Source organism: Copadichromis virginalis, linkage group LG7, assembly GCF_057382275.1.
Source record: "Copadichromis virginalis isolate Kocher_CV1m ecotype Utaka linkage group LG7, C_Virginalis_male_GT1.1, whole genome shotgun sequence".
NCBI lineage: Eukaryota > Metazoa > Chordata > Actinopteri > Cichliformes > Cichlidae > Copadichromis > Copadichromis virginalis.
The window spans coordinates 62,067,705-62,091,174 of NC_140624.1; the positions used below are offsets into that span (position 1 = coordinate 62,067,705).

The 23,470-nt window shown below is 38.8% G+C and overlaps 1 protein-coding gene across 1 annotated transcript; it reads right to left on the minus strand.

The window, feature by feature from the left end:
- Nucleotides 1-422: 422 nt before the first annotated feature.
- LOC146706459 (stromelysin-3-like) lies at nucleotides 423-22,183 on the minus strand. The gene is made up of 8 exons (XM_085464612.1): nucleotides 21,907-22,183; nucleotides 11,998-12,263; nucleotides 10,203-10,346; nucleotides 5,914-6,047; nucleotides 5,615-5,829; nucleotides 5,290-5,494; nucleotides 4,400-4,660; nucleotides 423-4,294 (listed from the first exon to the last, which is right to left on the minus strand). The coding sequence occupies exons 1-8, from the start codon at nucleotides 22,009-22,011 to the stop codon at nucleotides 4,167-4,169; spliced, it is 1,458 nt and encodes a 485-aa protein (XP_085320738.1). The 5' UTR covers nucleotides 22,012-22,183; the 3' UTR covers nucleotides 423-4,166.
- Nucleotides 22,184-23,470: the final 1,287 nt, after the last annotated feature.

A 23,470-nucleotide genomic window follows, 5' to 3' on the forward strand; every position in this document is an offset into this window, starting at 1 on the left:
AGTGTAGAGGGAAGACTCAAACACGCAGCTAAGAGGCCAAATAGACGGCATAAGACCGCACAGCCATCTCTGTGTTCTGGGTTTAACTCATGACTGTGTCAGCTTATAAAGCATCTGCCTCCTTATGCTTTTGTTAGTTGTTATATATGTAGCCATTCTGTGGTTGCACCATGTATGTTTAAGAATAGTGCTAAAGGGATGTGTTAAATGTAGCAAGAATTGTCCATAAATGGTCCATAAATGTTGGGAATGAGATCAGGTTTCTTGATATGAATCAAAGCAGCAGGCTAAAGACAACTTACCACAATGCTGTTCACTGAACAGTATCGACGTGTTTCTTTCAGTTCACTCAGCACCTCCATACAAACTTTTTTTCTATTATAAAGCTTGAATTCAAAAACAGGAAAATTAGTTTGTTTTTGTGTAAATACAGAACTGGTTTATTCACATGAAATACCCCTGAATATAATGGTAAACAGAGAGTTTATATAAAAGGCACATTTGCAATGATTAAAATTACAGCTAACTGTCCATACTATGATGGACCGCTGTTTTTTGCAAGCACACCAGTGTATTTTACAAATCATTGCAATCCTCAGTGTCCTGCACTGTTTATTACAAAAAATATCAAACAGTACTGAATACAAACTAAAATATGTAATGTCCATAAAAATATGCATTACTGTAAGTGAACCACAGTTTATATCACAGAGACTTTTTGTTTTGTTTACCTTTGTTTATGTTTTTAAAAATTTCACTCAGTGGTTTTCTGAGGAATCAGCAGACAACCTTAACACTGAAAAGAGCAGATGTGAGGCATGTGTCTGTCTTGTCTACAGAACCTTAAGTAGCACCTTAAAAATTTAAGATTAACCACAAAGCTTCATTTATTCTGGATACTATTTAGTTTAGTTATAAAAAAATAAAATGGATAAACTGGATTTGCAACACAGGCTGTCAGTGCCACACAATGCAAAAGCAAACCAATCGTTTCTCACATCAGGCCAGCGCCAGAACAACAGTTTACCTCTGCTGAAGCTGAATAAAAGGCTAGAAATTGCTTTTGTGAACAATTACATTATTATAGTAATGCATCATTTCCTGGCTGGTCCTGATTTTTCTTTTAAAGAAATGACTTGCAGATCGTTTTCCGAGGGGCTAAATGGCCCGTGGATGAGGTCAAAGGAGAGTGAAGCAGTAAAACCACTAACCCAGTTTCACAGGGCCAGCCACACACATGTATGTACAAAGCCAATTCCAAAAGGTAAGTATATTGTGTTAAATCTAAATAAAACAGAAAGTAATGATTTATACATCTTACAAACCCATATTTTTATTTGCAATACAATATAGGACATATCAGCCCTTTAAACTCAGAAAATGTACCTCTGTAAGAAGGTTGGCTCATTTTGAGTTTGATGCCAAAAACATGTCTCAAAAGGGTGGAACAGGCAACAAAACGCTGGAAAAGTAAGTGGTTTAAAAAAAAATAGCTGGGTTAATTGGCAACAGGTTAGAAACATGACTGAGTGTAAAAGAAGCATCTTGGAGCTGCAAGTAAACATGGTCAGAGGTTCGTCTATCTACAAAAAAAAAGTCTTCAAGTTGTGGAACAATTTCAGAATAGATATTGTCAGTGAAAAACTTTGAATATCTCATCATTTTCAGTAAGTTAATTATCTGTTGTGCGAAGAAGGAATCATATGTGAACGTGACCCTAATGTACCAAAGCTAAGATAAAATGGACTGAGGTAAAGTGAAAAAATTCAGAACACTTTGAAATACGTTTTTGGAAACATGTCCTCTGAACTAAAGAGGAAGGAGGAATATCAAGCTTTTTATCAGCACTCAGTTGAAAGCCTGCATATCTGATGGTCTAGATATGTATCAGTGCCTATGAAATTGGCATCTTGCACAGCTGGAAATGCTTTATCAATCCTGAAAGACATATCAAGGTTTTAGAGTAACGTGTGCTCCACCAAGATTACGTGTTTTTCAGGGAAGGCCTTGCATGTTTCAGTAAGAAAATGCTGAACCACATACAGTACCTGTTTCAGCAGCATCGTGGTAGAAGAGTGCAGATGTTGAACTGACATGCCTGCAGTCCAGGCTTTTCACCAACTGAGAACATTGGGAGCATCATGAAGTATATGGCAAAGAAGACCCAGGACTGCTGAGCAGCTATAATCCTCCATGAGACAAGAACGGGACCACGTTCCGCTCTCCTCAGCTCCCACACATTTACAGAATGTAGTGAAAAGAGGAAGGGACACTACACAGACGTAATTATGCCCCTAAGTTTTCTGAGATGTGTTGCTCCCATTAAAAATACCTATTTCTTAAAATGGTACATTTTCTCAGTTTAACCATGTTTTGTATCTTCTACTTTGAATAATTTCTGGGTTTATTTGCAAATGTATTTGATATTTGCAAATCATAATTCTCTGTTTTTATTTACATTTTTCACAGTGTCCACAGTTCTGTAAAACTGGATTTGTACATGTTTATATAGACAATGACAACACACATTTGGGGACAGCTGAGGGGGAATTTAGTTAAAGCAATTTTTCTCAGAACTAAACTGTGGTTGAAGTTACTACTTAGGAAAACCTTTTACATTTTTATTCATTTTTTATTCTACTCAGAGAAAAATTTCTTTTTAAAAAAAACATATCACAACTTGTAGCGGCCAGTCCTCTGTACAATCCATGCAGCATTTGGTGAGATACTTGAACCTGCCATCTGTAGAGCTATTCTATTAGCACAGCTATAACCACTTCTTATAACCACTTTTCCAATTAGTAGATTACCTGCTCTACCTCCCGAGATGTAGCCACCCCTAAACATACATGGTCAGATATACACATATATACCACATGACCAGAATACAGTGAATCTGACCTGGGACTCTTTGCTGCATGTCTTCCACCCTCTCTCTCTTTGCTTTCCTATCTGTCTCCACTGTTGCTATCAAATGGCAAAAATATGGCTCTGCAAGCAGAGGAGTTGCTCCCTGCTGAACATTGGAGTAGAATTTAGGATTCAGGCACATCCACACTGACTTCCCTCTTCAAACCAGGAAGCTACATCTATCATTTTTAGATGCAATCTGTGGTTGTAAGCCAACAAACAATATAGTCGGTGGCTCCAGTAGGTGTGTATGGTTAATGAACAGCTAACACAACAGGAGAATACTCTTAAATATTTTTAAAGCGTGTAAATAACTCCGAATCCTTGAAAGTGAGTTTGAAAATTTCAATCAAATCAAAACTACACATTTTTTTTATTGTTGTTGTTTGTTTGTTTCTACCACTGACGCAACTCATCAATAATGCCAGACTAATGTAAGAAAGTGTTTGCCTTAATCCCTTAATTAAAACTATTCAAACACTCAAAAGAACAGTTTATGAGTGTGTGGGTTTTGAATACTCAGTGCATGAGTACTATGAGTTATCATTTTAAGCAGTTCCAGAAAGTTAATTCTGTTTATCTGGATGTAGAATTTTCAGTGGGAGTTTTGTTCATCTTCCAAGTGACTTCTTTCATCATTGATCAATAGCCATGATACCATTTACAAAGACGGGCCTGGGAAACAGAAGAACATGACATCAAGAAGGCCCTGAGTAAATGTGGTTATCTCAGCTGGACATTTGTCAAAGCTGGGAAGGTGCTTAAAGAAAGCTCCAGCCGATCCAGGAGAGAAGACAGACAACTGCTGCCTAAGCAAAAACCCTTAGTGAACCCTTATGTGTCACGAGTATCGGAACAGCTGAGATGCATTTTCCCAAAACATCATGCCAATTTGCATAATAATGACCATGAAACTGACCTCACAGCCCATTGTTAGCCTCTTGTGCCAGTTTTAGTCATTATGCAAACGTACTGTTTATAAGGTTGGGGAAGCCTGCAGTCAGCTGAGATGGGGGGATATAAGCTTGGATCTGAAGTTTTTATTGAACTGACACTAACAATTTTAACTAGCTTTCTCCAGATTGTATTCTGACACTGACAGAAACATTTCTGGCTCTGCAAAAGGCAAATAAAGACACTTCCTTTAGAGTCAAATTCATGAAATCTATCAGATTGAATATAGCCAAAACATCTTGAGTGTTTTGTATGGGAAATTTAACAGAAAAATTGATCTGTAAAAGTAATGCAGATGTAACTTATTTGGACAGAGAGGCAGAGCAGCCAAAGAAATCCATGCCGATGCTCCGGGGGTAGCCTTCCAGTACCTTCAGTGCCACAGGGTCAAACTTCCAGTAGTGCATTCCACTCAGGAAATTGGCATAGCCTGTCAAAGGGCAAAAGAATGCAACAGTGAACTCCAGACGTACATGTTAAAACTTTCTCTAGACGTACAAGTCACTAAGTCAGAGGCAGAGATTACACTCCTCACCATATCTGTCCAAAAAGGCTCCATCGATGTGGCTGGGCATTCCCCTCCACTCGTAAATGCTGCGAGGGTGTAAGTCATTAATTCGATTATCCTGAATATTGAAGGACCAGTAGTAACTCGACTTGAAGAAGTAGACTTTCTCAGTATGGTCCTCTTCCCACTTCAAAGCTGCTTCAATGTCTGTTACAGGAAGACCCAGCCGTCTCACTGAATCTGGCCCTGTTATCTTCCTTTCAGCATCAAAAACCCAGTAGCTGTCACCTGATAAGTAATAATTAAAATTAATTAATATAATTAATTAATTACAATTAATAAGTCACCAGGATGTTGTTTCTAGAAATCATCCCAGCTGAATACATGTAAAGCACATCCTTGTGAAAAAGAACAACCATGTAACAACAACATTCAAGGCTACATATTTCTACCATAAACTCGTGTGTCACTGTGAAGATTATTATTTTATTTAACCTTTTTCCTCATGTTCCCACGTTTCCCCAGATTTACCTCATTTCCTCTCTTCACTTTCTCATCACTGATTGGCTCCTGAGTTTCTTTCTCCCTTAACTGAACTCACCAGACACACATTTTATAAAGACTTCACTCCCTTTCACTCACTATTTTAACTTCCACGTGGCAGTTAAGAATTTTACAGTCCATCTCTATCTTCCTTTAAGGTAAACTACATTGGCAAAGTCATTGATAGCTGTTTTCTTTACATTCTGACTGCCTAACAACTTTAACTTTCAGCTTCCTAATTAGCAATCCCTACATATCATTAAAGTTATCAAAATCACTTTTGCTTGACTAGTTTTGAGGAACAAAGGATATTTTGTGGAAAATACTTGTTTAATGTGTCCCCCAGAAAAAAACTGTCTAGTTCGCGTCTGTACCTTGGAAGAACCAGATGTTGCCAGACTTGTCTTCAAACGCAGCATCAATGTGTTCTGGAATTCCTTTCCAGTGGCGTGATAATAAAGCTGGATAGCCAGCTTGTAGCTGCCCATCACGTATTCGCCAAATATATTGAGACTTAAAGAAGAAGAGCTCTCCCCTGATCATGGATACAGCATCAAAGTTTGTTTTGCAAGCATTTGGCTGGAACACAGCAACAAACTTAGTCTGAATATTTTTGTCTATGAACTATCATGCAAAGCAGCAAAATACAGAATGGCTTATATTTTTCTAAGTAAATACATGTATTTTCAAGGGCCTCACCAGTTCAGTCTCAATCTCATTGGTCTCTGTCATCACAGGTGGCGCATGCCGAGGGGATCCGTACAGATACTGAATGCCCCTTTTGTCATCCTCACTCAGCTGCAGAGGGTAAGCGTCACTATAGAATGGGCACATCACAGCATCGGGCTCAAGGGAGTGCTGCAGGCCCAAAACGTGGCCAAACTCATGAGCTGCCACTTGGAGGAGGTCTGTGCCTAAAAAAGCAAACAGAGGAGGGCAGTCAAACAGAGTAGTTATTTTTGGTTCCAATCAGCTCAAAGCTTTTCAAATGTACTTACCAGCATTATTGCCCACTGTCCAGTGCTCATCGTAGTCAAAGTGGACTTCTCCCGCTCTCTGTGTCTGGGGGAAATAGGCGTGAGCAAGGATTCCTCCTGGACCATCGAATGGTAAGTTGTCCCCATGCCAGTACCTACACAATTACTTCTTTTAGAGGACGAGGTAAACCTACCACATATCATTCTTTTGATGCTCTTTCTCTATGCTAAGCATGTTGCAAATTGAGTACAGTGCAACTCTTAATTCTAAGTATTAGTTCTAAATAATACACATCATTCAGTGACCCTTATACACATCTGATTGGCAGTGTTGTGCAGATACATAAATCAACAATCTTCCTGTGTGTGTGTGTGTGTGTGCGTGTGCGTGTGTGTGTGTGTGCATTCTACTATACTTGTGAGAACCAACAGTCACTTGTGAGGACACACTCACTGGTCCTCACCAGTTTGAAGGCCTTTTTGAGGCTCAAAATGTGGTTTTAGTGTCAGGGTTACAATCAGGTTATGGTTAGGTTTAGGGTCAGGGTTAGGCATTCATTTTTAATGGTTAGGGTTCACCCAACTGCTGAACGGCAGTGCTCATCCACAAAAATATTTTGAAGCACAACATTTAATGCATTGCCAATCCCTGAAAAGGTTCATTTTGTTGTCATATGGTAATAATGAGAACTGCTTGTGTCCTAAATTAGTTTGCTTTTAGTGATATTGGTAAATGCTAAATGGACTGGTTTCAGTTATTGAGTCATCATGTTCAGGACTGCGAGGCATGAAGACATGTGTAAGAACAAAATTAAATATTTATCTTACTTTTACAGTAGGACATGACTGGTATAATTAAATATGCCAAAAAAGTGAGTAGCTGTTAAAGGGAATGTCTTCTTGTAGAATTATACTTGGATTGCATTATTTAGCTAGAAGAAATGATACAATGGTCAAACGACTCTTTATGTGGACTTGTTGACTAGTTGAAATTTCAGTGGACCAACGTTTCTGTAAGAAAACTATGTAGGACATGCTTTGACATTAAAGTATGTCAATAAGCTACATATTAGGCACATGATGCAATTCTACGCTGCACCCAGTAAACTAGTGGCTAGCCTATTTTAATGTGTACAAAGTATGTTATACAAAAATGGTCGCGTGATAGATTTTAACTGAGTACATAATATTAAACACAATATAGCAGTAGTTCTAAAAAATGACTCATGAAAGTAACATGTACACAAGTTAGAACTTGAATTGCTGACAAAGTGAAGTGTGGCAGGACGCTGAAAAAGAAGAGAGCTGTTATGACATTGTAAGTATCATGAATCTGATGCCAAATGACTCTTCTGATTTGATACAATATGTAGCCAGAGGCATGCTATTAAAAATCCCACCAAACAAGTCCTATGTTGCATTTGTTCCATAATCCTCTCTCAGTCTTGGCTGGGAGACATCTGGTTTAGTGTTTCCTGGTTTACTATGACAGCAGGAGTCATGCCTAAGATTTGTGCCTGGGTCTTTAAAAAAAAGTTGATTCTGTTCATCTGGGCGTAGCGTTTTTGGTTGGAGAAATGTTTCATCCCTCATCCAAGTGACATCTAGTCTCAGCTGACTGCAGGTTTCCCCAACCTTTTAAACTGTACATTTAAATAATGACTGAAACCAGCACCACTGGCAAACACTGGACTATGATCCAGAAACTGACCTCACAGCCCATTGTTCACCATTGGTGCTAGTGCCAGACAGTAAAAGGTCTTTTATGTTTGAACTGATAAAGAGTGCTATAACAGACCTTATCCGTATTTGCTAATAGTAAATCATCTTTATTCCTAACTAAAGATATAATCCATATATAAGTTTGATTAATGAAAACTATTCTAATGTCCAGATTGTGTCTGCACAGACATGATCCAGGTTTGACCTTGGCAGCTTAGTGTCTGTGTGTGTTTGGAAAATGCCTAAGATTTATGTGTGTCTGGAAAAACGTGAAAGATAAGAAATGTGCTGCCAACCCATAATAATACATGATTCTGAATAAGATAAAGTAAGAGAAATGTAATTGAAGAGAAATACCATAACTTAAATAAGGCATGAAATGAAGCATATTCATGTGTGACTGAACATTCATATGTGCTGGAATTATTGACAAATTAAGTACTGCATAGAAAAGAAAAATAATGAAGTGATTTTTAAAGTTGCTTTAAATAATATATCTGGAAAAGTCAGAGAGAGGGGTGAGGTGAAAAAGTGATACAGGGTTCTTCCCTTTGTCTTCTGCATGATGAGCAGTTCAGAAGATCGGACCTAAGATGTTGAAGATTCCAGCAGAGACCCCAGAGGGATCGACTGCTGGACTGTGAACCTGCAAACTGTTTTTGTATTTATTTTGGCTTTTTCTCTGCTCCTTTTTACCATGTTAGAATATTAATTCAAAAGGATTTGGATTTAACTTGTTTCCCGTTGATGTGTCTCCTAATGGGTCATACCTACATGGAAGAGATAAGGGCATCAGTGCTCAAGGCACGCTCATTCCCCCTGACCTCCTCCCTCACAAGGATTAAAACAAGGTCAGCATTAGCTCAGAGTTGGTTAATTAGAAAAGTATAATTCTGCCAATTTCAATATTATTTCGTGATTGTTATTAATTGATGCTTTGCTCTTGATAAATTGCTTTAATAAAATGTCCTGCAATTAAAATCCAAATTATAGACATTCCCATTTTAACCCTTTGTGAATGTGATGGCATCAGCCACACATGGGTAAATCAGTCCATTTGTTCACTTTATTAGTTTGTTTTGCAGTTTTCTTCATTAATATAATTCATTAATCATTTTATTTAAACCTAACACTGATATTATGAGGCGCACACATAGTGGCATTGTGGGGTTTTTCTAAAAATGTTTTGTTATATTAATTATGTTTCTTTCTTTGAGTTACCTGGGTTTGGGCGATGGCTGTTTCCTGTCTGGGCAAAAGGCGTGGCTGAGGACTCTGGGAACAAAATGCCTGCTCAGCAGGACCAACCATGGGCTTACCAGGAGCAGGGGTGTTTTAGGTTTACTTGGGTTATTCTGTGCTTAGTTAATATTAGTGTGTATTTTTGTTTTCCCCCTATTGTGTGTAAATGGTTTGGCCAAACCATTATAAAAGCTACCCTCTTTATAATTAGGCCAGTTTGTGAGTTAAACAAACAAAGTGAGATACAACTTAAGTTTCTGGAAATTACTTTTTGTAGATTTATATTTAGTTGACCTCTTTTATGGGCCTGCTAATTATGTTTTTGAATTTTGTCATTTTTGAAATTTTTGAGGGATAAAATAAAGAAAACCCTCTTGCTAAGCCTCTGCCTGAACATGTCAGCATTTGTTTAGGAAGTATGATTTTAAAAAATCTTAAGGCAAATGAACTTTTGGTAAAAACATAGGTTACTTAGTTTCTTGCTTTTTGTTGAATTGTACCAGCTAGCTTCTTACCTTGCAGTTGCTCTGGAGGTGTGCCTGTGTCTACTGTCTGCTTAGACTAGCATGTGTGCTCACCGCTCCACACCACAGCTACATCTGGGCAGGCCAGAGTTTAAGTGATTTGATATCTAAATAGTGATGCACTAGTTTTGTTGTTTATCGCAATTCTGAAACTGCTTAATGCTGATTACGATTTGGGGGTTTTAAAGGGCTAGAACATGAAGAAAAGTGCAAACACATCATGTGTGATTACTGTACACATTGTTAATGGTCAAGATTTCATCTATACAAATATTTAAATCTGAATACTTGGAGCTGCTTCATTCGACACACATGCTTAAGATGGCTCATCTAGAATTTGGCCAAGAAACAACAAATCACAGAGTTCCTTTATCACAGCTTTATTTCTGCTGTATCTCGTCTTCCATCTTCACATTATTGACAGTATATATCAAAAAAATCTGAAGCTGAGCTTGAACAGGATAATCGTACCTAATCACACAAGCCATTACATCAGGGAAAAGTTAGAAAAGTTGAAGTTGAGGTTCATGAAATGCCCTAGTCAAAGCTCAGATTTGAAACTCACTGAAAATTTGCAAGTGGATTTGAAATAGGTAAAGCATGCAAGAAAGCATTTAGTATCTTGCAACTGGGGGGATCTGGAATGGTTTCGAGGATTGCTCTGTATTTATTTTTTATTCCTGTCAATATTTTTGTTGAATAAATGAGTGAAAAAGCAAACTGTCCTCGGGTTGTTGTCTTAGGTAAATCAATGTCTCAGTTTAGCTGAATTTTTATTCTTAAATGCCAGTGTTGTGTTGCTCACTGGTGGACATTTCTCACCTGTTGAAATCAATGATGATGTCAGCATTCTCACTGGTTACTTCACTGAACCTGAGAGGAGTAACAGCACCCCACACACCAAACGCCTTCTGGAAAACACTCCGCACTTTGTCCTCACTCATCTGCCAGGGAAAACGTATGATCCTGGTTGGCACAAACACATTAATATCATGTTTTATCAAGCTTTAACATAAATTTAATATATATGTGCATGTGGTATGCTAGACTTCTTAAACTCTTGGAAAGAAACTGGTCCAAATCCATGTGGATCAATAGTATTAATCAGCATCGCTGCCTTTGGCTCGTCTCTGTCTATTTTTGATTTGCATATGATTGCTGGTGTTCTGTCCCTGGTAGGCCTAAGTGGATTCCCTTAGGAGTCTGTTGAGTTTTTATTTATTTATTTCTTTTTAATTGTGGTGTCCAAAGTGGTTAAAGCAGTGGTCTTGGGAATACATTCAAGGCCATTTTGGTTGCTTTTTCCAGGCTTATGAGTTTCAGTGCTTAACTAGCACCTGAAGACTAGGGAGGAGCTTCTTTTGATTCTGGTTAGGCAGTGAGAAGGATCGGCTGTGGTGAATTCTGTTGCTAAGCTTCTGCTTTTGGTCCTTCTGTGTCAGTTTTGTGTATTTGGGCAATAGAGTAGAGCTTTGTTTCTGTTAGCAATACCAATTAAAGGCATGCATGTTTTTCTGGGGAATAACTTGGTAGTTAGTCCACCACCCCCAACTTTGATGACTTGTACGTCAAGTTCAAGTTCCTTTTATTAGTACCCTTGTTCTTTATTTTGCAATTATGAAGTGGTACCCTGCTCAAACACAGGCACTAGTAAATCTGTACAAGCACCACACTTCTTTAAGACTACAAAGAGCTGTCATAAATAGGTAAATTCAGGTTTAAACAAAAAATTGAATAGCTTAAGAAACTGTATCTTATATAAAAAGACCTACCTTCTCTTCAGTTGTCTTCTTTTACCAGTCCCTACATTAAGAGTCCCTACTCTCACCTCCACACTCCATTCCTGCCTTTCTTTCTCTTGTGCTGCCTCATAACATGCCTTCTTCCTTTCCTCTATGTTTGTCTTTGGCCACCAGCACCTTGTTGGCCACCAGCACCTTGTTGGCCACCAGCACCTTGTTGGCCACCAGCACTTGGGAGTGATATTAAGAGTGAACTGGTTTGTGGCCCATTTTTCAAACAGTAAATTTGAAAATTCATCAATAAAATACATTTCTTAGCAATAAAAATATTATTCTGATTAAAGAGCTTGTGATTATTCGTGGATAAACCATTATAGGTGCTTTGTCTTTGATGTAAATATGTAAAAATTGTGTGTGTTTCTGTTCTTTGTCTTGTGTACTGTTTGTTGTATATGTGTCTTTCTTGCTGCTGTTACACCCAAATTTCACCTTGTGGAACAATTATAGGATTATTCTATTCTATTCTATAGAAACATAACAAGTTATTATGGTAATTGCCAATACTGTACATTTAGGGCAGTTATGGCATAAACCTCATACTGGTTGGTGATGTAATAAATTTGCTAAGCTTAACGTTCCAGTGCTTCCACCATTTATAAGATAGCTGCCAGTTCTTTTGACAAATGAAAACTAAAAATAAAGTCTTAATGTGAAACTAAACAAACAGATTTGTTTCATTAGATCCCCATACTAAACTAAAACCATCAGCTTTGCGTTCCACTCCTGCAAATTATGGTCATATAGGCAGCCATGTAACTCATCAGCAAAACAAACAAACAAGTCACTGTATTTAGAGACTTTTTAGTGTTTCTTACTTGTAAGTTAAGTCTGTCTTCTCCCATCGCCTGCCATAGAGCGCAAATCGCTTCCTGCGCTGCTGTCTACTCAGGGTGTCCCTCCTCTTTTTCACATTGTTGTATGTCGTGCTGAGCTGCGTTAAGGTAGGATAATCTGGGACTCCACAGCGAGGACGATTCCACAAATCTGTGTCATTTGGGGACTTGAAATCGTACTCTTCATTTAGTGTGTCCTGTTCATGACTTGGCCTCTTCTTCAGACCGGCATGACTGTTGCTCCATCTCTGGGAGAAAGAAAACAGAGTCAGAGTACTTTTTAGTTTTAATAGATACATAAAGATGTAATGTTGGCTATGTACCATTTCTGCCACCTTTCTACTGGTAAATTCCAGATTATCCTTGGCTTTTGACTTCATACACACTTCTTTGAAAGTAAATCATCACAAAATACTGATGCTGATGACATAACATTCATAACGTTCACACCCTCCTGGAGAATTCAAAGTACCTTCTTTATACAAAATGCTTCATTTTGTGATGGGTGCATTCACCCATTATACAAGCACGTCTTTCTATGCTTAAGTGCTTCCTGTCTAACATTCACACATATTCACACTCCAGTAGATGCATCAGAGTGCAATTTGGAGTTAGTGTCTCAATGCATGCTCAAACATCCAGGTAAGCAAATCCCAAAAGGTTGATTGATCAACAACCACTGATCAAAGCCATAGACCATTGATCACTGATCAAAGACTATTGATAAATGGCTATGAGTACCATTCACAGAGAGTTGAGGAATGGCTGCAAATACAGCATTTTAAGATGGAAAAAATCAAATCTCATGATGTACCACAATTCACGGATCGCATTAACTCGGTGGACCAACAGATCAAATTCACCAGGGGAGATATGAAAAGTGGCAGGTTAGCCTTCTTAGACTGTGAGATTTCCATCAGTAATGAGGGACAGTTAAAAGTTCATGTGTACCGGAAACCTACGCATACGAATCAGTATTTATGGTCTAACTCTCATCCACTGGAGCACAAACTGGATGTCCTCAGGACGCTACAACACAAAGCGAACACCATCCCCAGACACAGCAGCCAGGGAAGCAGAAGAACATCACATCCAGAAGGCCCTGAGTAAATGTGGTTATCCCAGCTGGGCATTTGTCAAAACTGGTAAGGCATCTAAAGAAAGCTCCAGCCGATCCAGGAGAGAAGGACAACTGCTGCCTAAGTGAAAACCCTTAGTGATCCCTTATGTGTCAGGAGTATCGGAACAGTTGTTACAGTTGAACAGTCTAAACACCGGGTCTCTGTGGCTTTTAAACCTCAAAACATGCTGCACCAAAAATTGGTCCACCCCCTAGGATCGAGTCCCCTGACACAAACAGAGTAACATAGTGTACGCTGTTAAGTGCCATGATTTTTACATCAGTAAACCAAACAACCTCTGGCGAAGCTGATGGCACAACACAGAAGAGCTAACTCGTCAAGCCAGGACTCCGCAGTCTATTTACACCTACAGGCCAGTGGACACTTTCAATGATGAGGATGTACACATCCTGGACAGGGAGGAACGCTGGTTTGAGCGCAGAGTCAAGGAGGCCATTTACGTGAAAAGGGAAATACCATCTCTGAATCGAGGAGGGGGCCTAAGGGTCCATCTTTCACCATCTTAGGCTACGTCCACACTAATGCATTTTCGTTTGAAAACGCATCATTTTCTCTCCGTTTTGGCCTCCCGTCTACACTGAGACAGCGTTTTCCCCGAAGAAAAACACAGCGTTTTGAAAACGCTCTTGAAAACAAATACATTTGAATACATTTGAAGACGGTGCTTTCGCGTCGCAGTGTGGACAGCGAAAACGGAGACTTCTGAAAACGATGATGCATTTTAGTCATGTGACCAATTAAACAAAGATAGCTGAGGACATTATACAGCAGTTGTTTTGTTTGCTCTCAATTTTGACAGCACTATTAAAGATTAATATCAGTTTGTACATGTTTCAGATAGCTTTTCTTGAAATTCTTTAATTCTCACTTTGTACTTTTGTGTTACTTGCAGCAACAACAACACCTCATTGTTAGTCCATTTAAAAAACTCGGTGCTTTTCCTCAACATTTTGCTGCGACATTTCAAAGAGCCGGAAAGTAAATAAACGGCAGACAGAAATGAGGCAGGCCGAATCTTCCTGCGCTTCAAGCATGCGCAGTACTGCAACGTAAACGTTTTCGGCCGTTTCAATGTGGATGCACAACTCTGTGAAAACGACTGAAAACGCTAGTGTGGACACGGAGCGTTTTGAGACGAAAACGCCTTTTTCAAATCTATTCGGGCTAGTGTGGACATAGCCTTAAAATGCTGTGATTGCAGCCAATTCCCCAACTCTCTGTGAATGGTACTCATAGCCATTGAGCCATTGATCAGTGATCAATGGTCTTTGGCTTTGATCAGTGGTTGTTGATCAATAGTCATGACAATTTGCATATTAATGATCAAGGAACTGACCTCACAGGCCATTGTTCATTCAGTGGGCTGGTTTCAGTCAACATGCAAATGTACTGTTTATAAGGTTGGGGAAACCTGCAGTCAGTTCAGACTGAAGAAGTCACTTGGATGAGTGACGAAACGTTTCTCAAACTGAAAACGTTACGTCAGGAATTAACCTTTTGGAATTTGTAGTTAATATTTTTCTCAAGGATATTTGGAATGCAGACTGGAGCAGCCAGAGATCAAACCATCAGCCTTACGAGATGAACCTCCTGAGCTCCAGCCACCAAGGGCATCAGTGTATGAGCTTCAGCTCAGTTATCCATATGATGTTTGAAGTGTCATAAGTTGCTGCGCTGGGCGTCTGTCACACTCCTTCATTACATGCTGACGTCAGCTGCTGGCTCACTTGTGTTGGTTTTTGTTGTCTGATGTGAGGGATGTAAGTTGGCCCAGGCCAGCCTATGATTGTTGGTACAGTTCAGTTTCAGAGTTGCTGAGTGGCCTGTTTTTCACTGAGAAGACAGTTAGCTGTGCTAATATGCTGCCATGTGTAGTTTACGCTGCTGTGACAAGGAAAGAGATCTGTCAGCAAGACTCTGGACATAAAATGTAATAAATAAATGTGAATTGCGAAAAATGTAAAATGTAAAATGTAAAATGTAATAAATAAATGTGAATTGCGAATAAGGCAGAAAATTGCTATTATTAATGAAAGGATGAAAGTCAAAGTAAGAGGCAATTCAGTTTTTCACGTGAAGTGTACTTTTGGTCTACTTTTGCTGCTGGTTCAGTAAATTTTGATCGGAGTGATGAAACCTGCAGTTTGAAATTCTGTGAGGTGTTTGCTTTCAGCACCAAAGGTATGTCCATGTATATCAGGTGAACGTTGGGAATCCACGCATTGTGTTTACATCTTGCGCTTACTTGCTTTTTAATCATTTTTCGTTTCAGCTGTTTAGTGGTTGTTGAAATTACTTTGTGAGCTTTTAGCTGAGATTCTGATGTTTCTGTGGATACCACACATGTCTATATTTAAAAACACATCTTACAGTACATCCCATTAAACCAGATGTTTAATGGGATGTACTGTACGCCTCCAGTACCGGGAGCATTGGGGTTCAACAGGTTAATTGTTTATTGCTTAATTACGTTGTGTGGCATGAATGGCCATAAGGGAGGTTTTTGTCAGTAGGAAAAGCTGCAAAACTTATGAAAATACAGTTAAAAGTCCAACATTTCAGCTTGTGCTTGTTTGCGGTGAGCAACAGATCAAACAAGTCAAGAATTATAAATTTCTTCAAGCACTGTAAAACTCATTTAGACGATCAGACACCCAATATCCCTGAAATGCAGCCAGATGCTGCTCGTTTTACGTTTTCACTTCTTCTGACATGCTTGCATTTAAATCCGGCTCCTCGTCTCCCTGTGTAGGCCATGTCCCTCAACTGTGAAAGGGTGGAGTGCTCACTCCGGATCAGGGATGAGTGCCTGCCTCAAGTGGAGGAATTTATGTATTTCACAAGCAAGGTGAGAAGAGAGTGGGAGATTGGCAGGTGGATTATATCAATTGCAGATACTTAGAGAAGCTGTTACTATACCAGTCAATCTGTCCCCGCACTCACCTATAGTCGTGAGCTGTGGGTAGTGACTGAAAGAATGAAACTGCAGATGCAAGCTGCATAAATGAGCCTTCTCTGAAGTTTGGCTGGCCTCTCTCTTAGTGACAGGGTGAGGACTTAAGTCAGAGAGCTACTGTTTCTCCACATAACAAGGAGCCAGTTGAAGTGGTTCGCGGATCTGACAAGGACGCCTCCTGGGTGAGGTGTTCCAGGATGTAATAGGATGCATTGGAGAGAAATACGTCTTAGCTGACTTGGGAATGGCTCAGTGCTACCCCGGAAGAGCTGGAGGACGTGGCTGGGGATGGGGAGGTATGGACTTCTCTGCTTAAGTTAGAAAATGGATGGAAAGATAGACTCACATACTTTCCCTGTCAATTCTGAAGCTACATTGATCTATATTGCTTTTTGGTACTCTAGCAGAGTCCAAGTATAAAAGTATGAATCTTGAATTGAACAGCAGTTCAGCTTTGTTCAGCAGTGCTGAACCACCGCCACTGCTTTAGACCTTTCCTTTACAAAAGACCTTGGTGTTTTTGGTTTTTGAGGCTCACTCACAGCAAGCAAAGCTGTTAATCATCAACATCAAATGTCAGGTCTTAATCCGTTTACTATACATTCAAAAACTTTGAAGCTTTAATTGTGCTATTTGATTTTAAACTTATAAAGGCCATTCAATAAAATAGAGACCATTTAATTCCACCTTACACTGGGTGGAGAGCACTTACTAACATGACGGAGGTTGACTGAACTTAATTCTTAAACTGACCCTTTGTCTTATAAATCTGAATGTCCCTATTTGCTTTGCACAACAAATAGCATTTGTGTTTGTCTTTGCTAACAGATTAATGGTTGCTAGGGCTTTCCTGCTATAGGTTCATACATCATAACTTTAATCTGACAGGCAATTTTTTACAGTAGTTCAATCCACTGAAACTGTGGGAAGTGGAACAACAGTTGAAGACTGCAATCATGTCTTCCATTACTAATATACTAAAATGTAACGTGATCAGTAACTGAAGATAAGGATTCACTACCCCTATTTGGAATTCAGTCATTTTTACCTCATGCCTTATTCGCACATCAGTCTATCGTTGTGTAGTGTTGTTGGCCACAGTTTTTTTTTTTTCCCAAAAGATGCCCTTTGACGAGAAAGCCTATTTTGTTCCATTCAATACCCAAGAAATTTCAGTTTTCACAAATTTCAGCAAATTAGAAAAATGCTTAGCTATGTGTCTACTAATAAAACCTCTGTAATTTTGTGAAAAACTGAAAAGTTTCTATTTTCTATTTTCTACTATAGAAATTTCAGTTTTTTACAACTACAAAAAACAAACAAACGGGACAATCTAAACAATGAGCAACCAAAACTTTTTCTGAAATTTTACACATTTATTTCTTACATTTAAGTCCAAAGAGTCATGGTCACAGTTTCTTTCCTTGTCACAGCAGCTTTTTCTTCATCATGTAGAAAAAAAGTTAAATATGTAACTTCTTTATACTGACAAAAAGGGGATTTTCACTGGTCCGCCCTGCTTAAAATGCTTTAAACTCTTAAAATGAGTTTGGCACCCCAGGCTTAACAGTTTGAACAATGCTGAAGCCAGAGCCATGCGGAGCTAGCAGATCGTTCAATTTAGGATGAGTTGAGTGACAAAACTATAGTTTGTTCTGTAAGTATGTTGGCAATGAGTACAGGTTTGCTTAAAAGGCATAACACAGAGTCACATGCCACTAAAAGAAAGCATTGTGTATGCTTGGGAATCCTGCCGATGGGGCCAACATGTCCGCACAGGATAGTGTGATTCCTGCTTCCCAAATCAGTGTGCCTGAGATACAAGCCATGTGTACTGCTGGGAACATCTGCAGAAAGGAGCATTATAGTTTTATCTAATAGGTGGTTACACTGAGGACTCTTTGTGGACGATGTTCAAACATGCAACTACACGTATATGTGCAAGTATGAACCTGCACACAGATGAAAATGTGTTCATCAAAGCTACAAAAAGCTGCATCACACACAGTGAGCAGATGTCTGGAAATTCCCTCTTCAGTCATGACATCAGGTCACCTGCACTATAATACCGGGGGTGTTTTATGGGAGGTTGTTAAGGGTGGTAATCTAAACATTAGCGAGAATTATCATTTTTACAGTGACACAAAAAACAAGCAGGACTTGATTCAACTCCCTTTTAAACACATGCTGTGAGATATCCCACAGATATCCCTTGGCAGATAAAAAGTAGCCAAACTTTAGATAAATGATGCACATAGTGGGAGAAATTTCTCCAGGGTAAATATTTAACTACAAAAAGTCCTGAATATCAGCAGGCTGTAAGTGTTTTGCACACAGAGAGCTGACTGTGCTAAGTGTGGGGAATGTTTGCAGGATGAAGGGTATTAGCATGAATAGAGATGAGAGGCTGCTTCTCCAAGGTAAACATCTATCAGTAAACCTTCAGTCAACAAGCCCCATCATACTCCAGATAACATCAGCTTTTCCATAGGAACCTTTGAAAACATTGCAGTTTCTGTGTGTTGTGGTTTCCAATATGAATGGTTAGTTTTCTCTGTCCTTTGTGTTTTTGAAGGTTTTCCCCTCTTCTGTTCTTTCTGTGTGCCTGCGTCTGCCTTTTTCTCAAATCCTTTTTAGGTTACTTCCTGTATTATTTTAAAACTATTTTGATTATTACATATTTCTGTCTGATTGACCTGATTGTTGCCCTATTACCCCTCTCTCCCCGGTGTCTATTTAGTGCATGTCTTTTCCCTCATTTTTTGATGCACTTCCCTCACATGCCTCCATCGTGCTTGTTTCTCCTGTGTGATCCGTGCTTTTTTGGATAGTTTTTTTTTTTTATTGGACTTTCCTGGCTCACTACACAGGGCCTGTCATTAAACCAGTCATTTGTTGTTTTTATTTCCCCCCCATGTACTTGCAAATCTCTGTTGTCTGTATATTGGATGCTCTTGTAAAATAGACCTTAACAAACTTCAGCAGATTTTAACCTTTTGTCCTCATCCCACACTGTTTTAGATCACTCTTTTGGCCATGTGTGGACAGGGAAAAACTCAGACGTTTGGAAACAATCAAGCAGGCATACAGTTTGCTTTTTGATTAGATTTTATCGGTCCCAAACTCCTTTGTTCAGGGTGGAAATTTATGAGCGCATCACGCAGACCCTGCCGATTTCCTTTGATAAAAGTCCCCATCCATAATTGAGGATGTAGGGCAGAGTGATTTCATTTGAAAACAGTTTCCAGATAAAAGTGCATAAGTGTGATTATAGAAACAGTGTCTCCAGCAGTGAAAGTATTTGGGTCTGTGATTGGCTCAATACCAAAATAAAACTACTTCTCTATGTCTTGCATTCAAAATACCATTATAATATATTATCCAGATGATATATTATCATGAGTAGCAAAAATACTAGAAGTGTCTAAAATGAGAGGTACTGTAATACAATGAGCAACTTTTTTCAGTTCTTGAAGTTAGACTTAGTTTTAGCTACTTTATAAGCTCCATCCAGTGTATACCCAGCTCAGCAAAAGCTTTTCTTATTTTTTCCAAGAGTCCAAATTGATGTGTTCAAATGTCTTGTTTTGACTAACCAAAATAGCGCACCTCTCTCACCAAGGAAACAATTAACAAGTCCATTTTTAACAGTCAACAAATCAAATCATTTCGGTTCTGGTCGAGGTTACTTGAAAATCTCAAATAAATCTAGAGTACAGAGTAATGGAGGGAAAAAATTAATTTAATTCATAAGTTTAAAGCTAAATTTACATTTAAAACTATGTTTTCTTGTTTTCTTTTGTCCTTTCAGCTTCTAACATTCTAACATCTTCTGAACTTTTTGGTGAAAGACCTCTAAAACATGTCAAGAGGCCCAAACAAGACATGGCTTCAAAGGCCACAAGCCAAACAGCATGATTATCCCACTTAAACTGCCTCTTAAAATATGTGAGTGAAAACAACGTGATAGTACAGCCAACTTAAGATTATGCAGTGCATAAAATGGACAACAATATTGCTTGTTTTTATAGATGCACACTCTGGTCTGACGCGTCTGAACAAGCTAAGTTTCTGCAGTTAAAAACACAGAGATTTCCTGTGTGTTGCGTTTTACATCATTGTTAGAGTATGAACCACAGAGCTGTCTTTGTCGTCTCCAGGTTTTCAGATTGTGAAAAAGTACATGTTTGAAGGATTCAGATGACCTATTCTGCTCAACTTTTACCTCATTTTTATTCTCAGACATCATATACCGGTATACAAGGCATTTGTGTAGCTATTCTGTCTCAAACTTTTATTCTTTTATTTCACTTTAATCAGTTTTCTTCTGATTAGATGTTCCTCATAAACAGAAGATTTGAACATAATGTGGAGAGTTTGTCTTTCTGTCTAAACCTGAAGACATGTTCTTCAGTGTTGAAGCAGCTAAACACTTACTAACAGCAATGATTGCTGATGGTTGGTTGCTATTTTAATGTGGATTTTTAACAATTGTGTCAGTCTCCAAAAATACTTGCACTTAACTGTAACTGTATACATTTGAATGACGACCTTTTTTCGTTAACCAGACTCAAACACATGTAAACTAATGTGTTTACATGATCATAACAAAGAATATTAGAGCATAAGATGTTACGTTGGATAGTCAGGGAACTACACAGAAACTGCAATTATAAGTATCACTAAAGTGGATTTTGGTATATTAATCTACTTTCATAAACTGTGACTAAAAAAAAACATCTTTAAAAAAACTTTTCATTATTTTTAAAGTTGAGCTTTTGCCTTGACTGTTATGAGCAACAGCACCTTTTCTGGATAACAGGGTTTGTATAAAATGCTAGTATTTGACTTAATGGTTCTGCTGCTTAACCTGCAGATAAACAGATTAATTCATCATTGACAGTCCAGAAGGAAGCCTCCCACACAAAAGAATGCCAGGGACTGATTGTTTGTTAGTAACATGAATCTGTCACAAGCAGCAGGTCTGCTTCAGCTATTATGATTAGTCACTGGACTCAAGGAATAAATAGGAATGCCAGACAGCTGCACAGGGTCCTTTTTGCCAGGGTTCCTGTCTGTGGACACTTAAAGCTTACAAACAAGTCTTGGTGGTGTTACTCTGCTGCACACTGCCTGTTTACCTCGTGTTTCTGTCTTTAAGTAGTTATCTGCGGTTTTTCCCCTGAGTCAGCAAATAAGTAGCGTTTGCACCGGAGTTACCAGGTGCGTGCCTCTGCCTGCATAATCTGACTCTCACTCACCGGAAAGCAGCTCTGGCACCCTCCAGGGTACAGTACACAGTAACAACAATAAAACTTCTTCTTTTTTTTCTTTCTTTTTTTAATCCTTCACAAACAGGACCGACCGTGTTATTCCAAAACAGAAACACCACACTGGTAATCTGAAGATGCTATAACTATGAAAATCATAGTTCCCTGAGTCAGTTGTGACAGAAACTCATGATAGTTCACATCTCACAAATCTCAGCTGTTCAACCATCAACAGCTTTCAGTGAGAACATTTATGTCTTTAAGGGCAGCGCATGCAGAAACATTAAGGTATGCAGAACAACAAAGGAACTTACAGCAGCATCCCTAAAATGAGTGGATGCGACGACACATGCAGCACAGTTTTGAACACACACACACATTAGAAATATCAGGTAACTTTAACATGTTTAATTCATTTATTCATGTCAACTTCTGTATTACTGGATGTTTGTTCACCATTGCATATGTGAACACTTTCCCATTCATAAGGATCTCTGAAAAGTGCATTTACGCTTTGACTCACCTGCAGCTGCTTGGCGGTCCTGTGGTCGTGTACCGGCAGAGAACAGACGCAGAGGAAAAGGTACAAAGGCAGGATGCTGCCGTAAAACACGGCACCTCGCAGCATCTTTTCAACGCTGTGACGGCGACCGTGCAACAGAGCGGACGCAGGAACTGCGTGGATGGAGTGAATGAATGTCGGCCCCGGTGTCTTTGTCCTACTCAGGTAACAGGTTTACTACACACGTGATTTAACCCCTTACACTCCCAGCGGTGCAACTCGTGGGTTTCGCAAACTGCTGTAGTCTGTAAATCAAAGCGAGTATAAGGACCACTGGGAGGTCTTTTGGATTTGGGTTTGTTTGTTTTCTGAATTCTGGAAGAAAAACAAAATCCAAAAAACGCTCATTTGTTCCTCTCTCCGGTCGCCCCAGTCCTCTTCCGTAGCACTCAGACTGTAGATTCAGAAAGAAGGGAAACCTGTGCGTCAGAAATGTCTAATCCTTCGTTCTTTTGGATTTTCTCTGGGAAAATGTGCGATTTCTCCCGCTTTTGGTGGAAATCACTTATGTAAAGACATTCTTTATTACTCTCAGATATTTTTCAGCTTCTTCCTTAATGCTTTTCAGACACAACACGCATATGGTTATGATTTACTTGTCTGCCTTCTTTTGGTCCAGAGGAGGACGTAACTGTTCGGTCTTTTAGTAGGAGCAAATGTGCGTGTGTCACGTATTCACACCAGCAATGCATTCCCTTAAAATTATGAACCATTGGTCTATAATAGCTCAGATGTTTGCACATGTTCAAAACTTTATTCCTTTCTGCAAAAAGTTTAACGAATAAATGTGCGTTCCAAATATGTTTCAAATGCATGTTCTCCCAAATCTGAGCAGTAAAACTAACAAACGGAAATCAGTGACATGAACCATTTCTCTTGTTTGCAAGTATATATCTCGCTACGATTTTTTTCATCGCGGAAAAAATGTCTTTTGAGGATTTATGGATTCATTTTATTATTGTAAAACAAATATCCAGGATCTCAATTTAATAATCATTTAAATCCTTCAGATTTGAATATTTACTTAAAGAGGGTGCACCTTAAATTCTTAAATCTTACCATAACCTGGTTTAAGTTGTTATAATCACGTATTTAACTGTTGCTTTAAACTAGAAATAGCATTGACATTTCAATATATTTCTGGGGTTTAATGGTGAATTAAATCAAAACTACTGTACTTAACTACAAGGAAATTATATTCAAGATTCAAGATTGTTTCAAACAAGTAATTTGTTAAGGAACAGCTGATTAGATCAAAGAAAAAAAATGTTTTAAGGACTGGAACATATTTGCTGTTCAAGCCATCTGTTCATCACAAATCTTCCTGCAGCAGACTGAATTACCTGCAGCACTGCTGGTGAGTGGAAAATGTCTGTCTCCCGTCCAGGTTTCCCTTTGTGTTGCTCATCTAACTTTGATGCATCTGTGACTCATTTTATGGATATAGGTGTACTGTCTGAAAGGGACACTGTAGGCTAATAATATAAGACTGTCTCATAGTTACAGGACTGGAAATGTCTGACTG

Coding starts and splice junctions, on each gene's coding strand:
- LOC146706459 (XM_085464612.1), bottom strand. CDS start 22,011: ATGCTGCGAGGTGCCGTGTTTTACGGCAGCATCCTGCCTTTGTACCTT. Junction 10,347..11,997: donor AAGACAGACTTAACTTACAA/GTAAGAAACACT, acceptor TGTGCCAACCAG/GATCATACGTTTTCCCTGGC. Junction 4,295..4,399: donor AGCCTTTTTGGACAGATATG/GTGAGGAGTGTA, acceptor GCCCTTTGACAG/GCTATGCCAATTTCCTGAGT.